Raw genomic sequence first — 4013 nt, forward strand, 5'->3', positions numbered from 1 at the left:
TGGTACCTTATATGAGGACAGTCATACTTTGGCGGTGTTGGACGTTGCTCTGCAAAGGGCCGCTAATACGACATCGTTCGAGTACGTCAAGAATCATATGAAGGTTGTGATTGACCAATAAAGGATTCGTCACTCTTAAATAGTAGGAGATTATGATTTGCGTTTCATTCAATTAAATCGATGATGAAATCCTTGGCCAAGGTATACTCATAAGTCGAAAAGGAGTTTTCGACTTGTATTGACTTAATAGTGGAGTGAAAGATATTATCGATAATCGAGATTGACACACTTCCATATCTCGTAATTGATCGAATCATATTGACGAAGGGATTATAGTTTCACGGTAAACGAATTAGTTTAGTTTTGTCATACCATATGACATTTCCCGTTACATGTATTGCCCTGACACATTGCTAAATGTCAATCTGGGACGGCGAGTGTGAATTGACTATAAATTAAAAGGGTGTTTTAATTTATCAATTTTGATTAGATCAAAATAATATTTCACATCGTTAGGTATCGTGATTGGGAACCTGATGGGTCACACATAAAAGAGAATTGAAAGATTGCAATTTGTCAATTAATTAATTTAACAATCGTTGGATTAATTAATTAATTCACGGACCGAATTTAATTAAATGGATTAATTAAATATTGGACCGAACCGGACCAGGCTCGTTTGGGTTTATATAAATACATAATTAGAGTTTGAGGTCCATATGATTTTCATTATTCTTGCTGGCACAAGAGAGAAAACCCTGGTAACTGCAATCTTATTATCTGTGTGGATCACCGTTGGAGGCTGGACAATTGAATAGTTATGAATGACGAATCATGATTGCTGGAACGAAAAGAAAAGTAAAAGGTTTGTAGAATTCTTCAAAAGTACAATCTTTATCAAGATTTCTATTCAAACACAAAGGGATTCTCGATGGAAATCGAAATAATTTTAATTTTTCGCTGTACATGTATAAATAGATTCCCAACAGTATGTGTGTATGTACAATATATGTACACACACATACATATGTATGTATTCACTATTTTAAGTGGGTGAAAAATTAGTTCTTCATTACGTGTGCAAATTCTAAAGTATTCAGTAAACTAAGCTCTATTCACTAGTAGTAATATTTCTTGACGTAATATCTTGTATTTAGAAATTGAGATTCATCTTTATTTTATGCCTAACTTAGTTTCATTTAATAATTTTAACTTTATTTAAATGTTAAATTTCTTTTTAAGAATTTTGTTACGATTAAACATTCCATTTGTTGATTACTGAATTTTAGAACATTTTTTTTTTGGTCGGTCTGAATTTTAGAACATTTAATTGAATGACATCCAATTTGTTTCCTATTTGTTCCATAATTAGAGATGGAATTAATATTTTAATTTTTATGATACCTGATGCTATCGAAAATTGTACCATGAAGATTAAAGAATGAAGACAAAGCTCGAGAATGAATAGAACTTTCAATCTGAAACAAAAGAGTTGAGTCTCTCTTTCCATGGTGAAGTTCTGGAAAAGGGATGTATATTCGTAAGGCTATTAATTGGGTTAATATAAAACATACCTAGATAATGAATAGTGATGTTGTATTTATAGTATCAGTTGATGCAATCCTGATGGGACTAGGAATGTCGTGTTTGCTCAAGAGTTCAAGAGGACGAAGAGTTCTGTGATGAGCAAATATTAGAGATTTACTGAAATTGTTAGACTTTCATTATCAGATGGCATTAGAACTATAATGCTTGAATCCTATTAAGCTAAGAACCTTGAAGAGAGATCATTAGGGAGCCGAAATTGTTTAAAGACGTCGAGGGGCACAAGCCCATCATAATGGATGTGTGTACTTGTGGTAGAATCGTCTGGACCCTAATGATGTTGTCTCTATACATATTTTAATGTCTAATTTATTCTTTCATTTTTTGTTTAAGTCAAGAGCTATATAAACCTCTTTATTGTCTTAGAATCAAATGGATGATTAAACTGTGGACTTCTTGGTTCTTAAACCAACGTGGCCTTATTTCTGTTTATGATGCTTTTAGTAAACCTCACAAAAATTCCTTTCGTTTTTTTCTTTTTATTGGTTTGATTACCGCTGCACTAAAGTGGTACCATTGCGTAGATTGAGTTCATTAGAAAATGGATCATTGATGGTGGTCTCAATGTGCATAGATTTTTCAACTTGTCAAGTTGAATGAACTAACCAATATAGTATGACTAAATCAATAATTGAAAAGTCTTTCCATTAACGTACCTTTCGGTGTGCTGTATTATAATTTTTGTGAGAGCATCTATCTAGAACATGCTTATACTTCAATGCAATTCCCTAGTGGGGCAAACATTTTTGACTTCATTCTCAGTGAATTATTGACAAGAATCGTGCTTGTTGTGCAATGATTTTTACAACAAGATTAACAACATACCACGTGACAGGTTGTTATTGGACAGTTTGAAAAATATTTTATCTTTCTCATGAATACTTTTTTGACACCTACATCATTGTCAAGCATGTTGTACAAATCTATTGTACAAATAGATTATTCCTTATTGACAAACCAATGTCCATTTTTTTTTTTTACTTTTGTGTCAATTACGTGGTGTCTTTTTTGTGACGTGCCTCTCGAGAACCTGATTATAGGTGCTTGGGATACGACAAATACATATCTACTGCTATATAATAATTGTACGTGAGATAAAATATGTAATTAAAATTAATTATTAATTTAGACATAAATTTTTATTAATTTTTTTAGCTAACATAACGGGGGACTTTGTTGACACTTGTATTACCTGATCAAGCAAATTACCCATACCCAACCAATGAAAAGGTAACCCGTTGGGTTCTCCATTAATTTGAAACTTTTGTTGATTATATATATAAGCTTATTGAGATTTCCGCCAAACAAAGGCAAGAACATGTCTCTTCTTTCTTCTTGCAATCCCAAACCACATGTGGTTCTCTTTCCTTTTATGTCCAAAGGCCACACTATCCCCATTCTCCATCTATCTCGCCTACTCCTCGACCACGGCTGCCAGGTAACTCTCTTCACTACCCCAGTAAATCGTCCGTACATCGTTCATTCTCTCCCAGGCGATGATATTACCATCATCGACCTTCCATTTCCCGCAGACATACCTGAAATACCAACCGGAATTGAGAGCACCGACAAACTCCCGTCCATGTCTCTATTCTTACCTTTTGCCAGAGCCACAAAACTCATGCAACCATACTTTGAAAAGACTCTGCAAACACTTCCTTATGTCACCTGTATCGTATCGGATCAGTTCCTCCATTGGACGGTGGAATCTGCCACGAAATTAGGCATTCCACGGCTGGGATTCTTTGGTACGAGCAACTACGCCAGTGCACTCAGCCGAGATGCGGCTGTCAATGGGCTACTCTCCTTGCACGAGTCCGCTGACGAACCCTTTAATCTCACAAGCTTTCCATGGATCAAGCTCACCAGGAATGACTTTGACGACCCGTTTAATAAACGGGAGCCTTCAGGTCCTCTATTCGACTTCGTTATTGAGTCGGTTATAGCCATGTCCAATAGTTACGGCCTTCTGGTTAACAGTTTCTACGAGCTCGAGCCACTGTATGTAGATTATTGCAACCGCGAGTCTAAACCCAAAGCATTCTGTGTTGGACCCTTTTGCTTGACCCGACTACCAATTATAGAGCCTGTATTGCACCAGGAACGTAGATGGATTCAATGGCTGGACCAAAAACTTGCACAGGGAAATCCAGTTCTCTACGTTGCATTCGGGTCCCAAGCAGAAATATCGTCAACGCAGTTAACCGAAATTGCTCGTGGCCTTGAAGAATCGAATGTAAGCTTCTTGTGGGTGGTGAGAAAGAGTGGAATAGAATTAGGCTATGAATTTGAAGACAGGATAAAGGAAAGAGGAATGGTAGTAAGAGAATGGGTTGATCAGAAACATATTCTTGAACACGAAATCGTTCAGGGATTTCTGAGCCACTGCGGCTGGAACTCGGTGTTGG

General features: G+C 36.2%; 1 protein-coding gene across 1 annotated transcript in view; it reads left to right on the forward strand.

Annotated features, from left to right (window-relative positions):
- Window positions 1–2829: 2829 nt before the first annotated feature.
- The window catches only part of LOC111397903 (UDP-glycosyltransferase 90A2-like), a 1991-nt gene continuing 807 nt past the window's right edge, over window positions 2830–4013 (forward strand). Inside the window, exon 1 of the mRNA XM_023024866.1 lies at window positions 2830–4008. Coding sequence (XP_022880634.1) covers window positions 2924–4008 — 1085 coding nt within the window. The 5' untranslated portion in view covers window positions 2830–2923. The remainder of the gene's footprint in view (window positions 4009–4013) is intronic.

The sequence above is a fragment of the Olea europaea genome, chromosome 7 (assembly GCF_002742605.1).
Source record: "Olea europaea var. sylvestris chromosome 7, O_europaea_v1, whole genome shotgun sequence".
NCBI lineage: Eukaryota > Viridiplantae > Streptophyta > Magnoliopsida > Lamiales > Oleaceae > Olea > Olea europaea.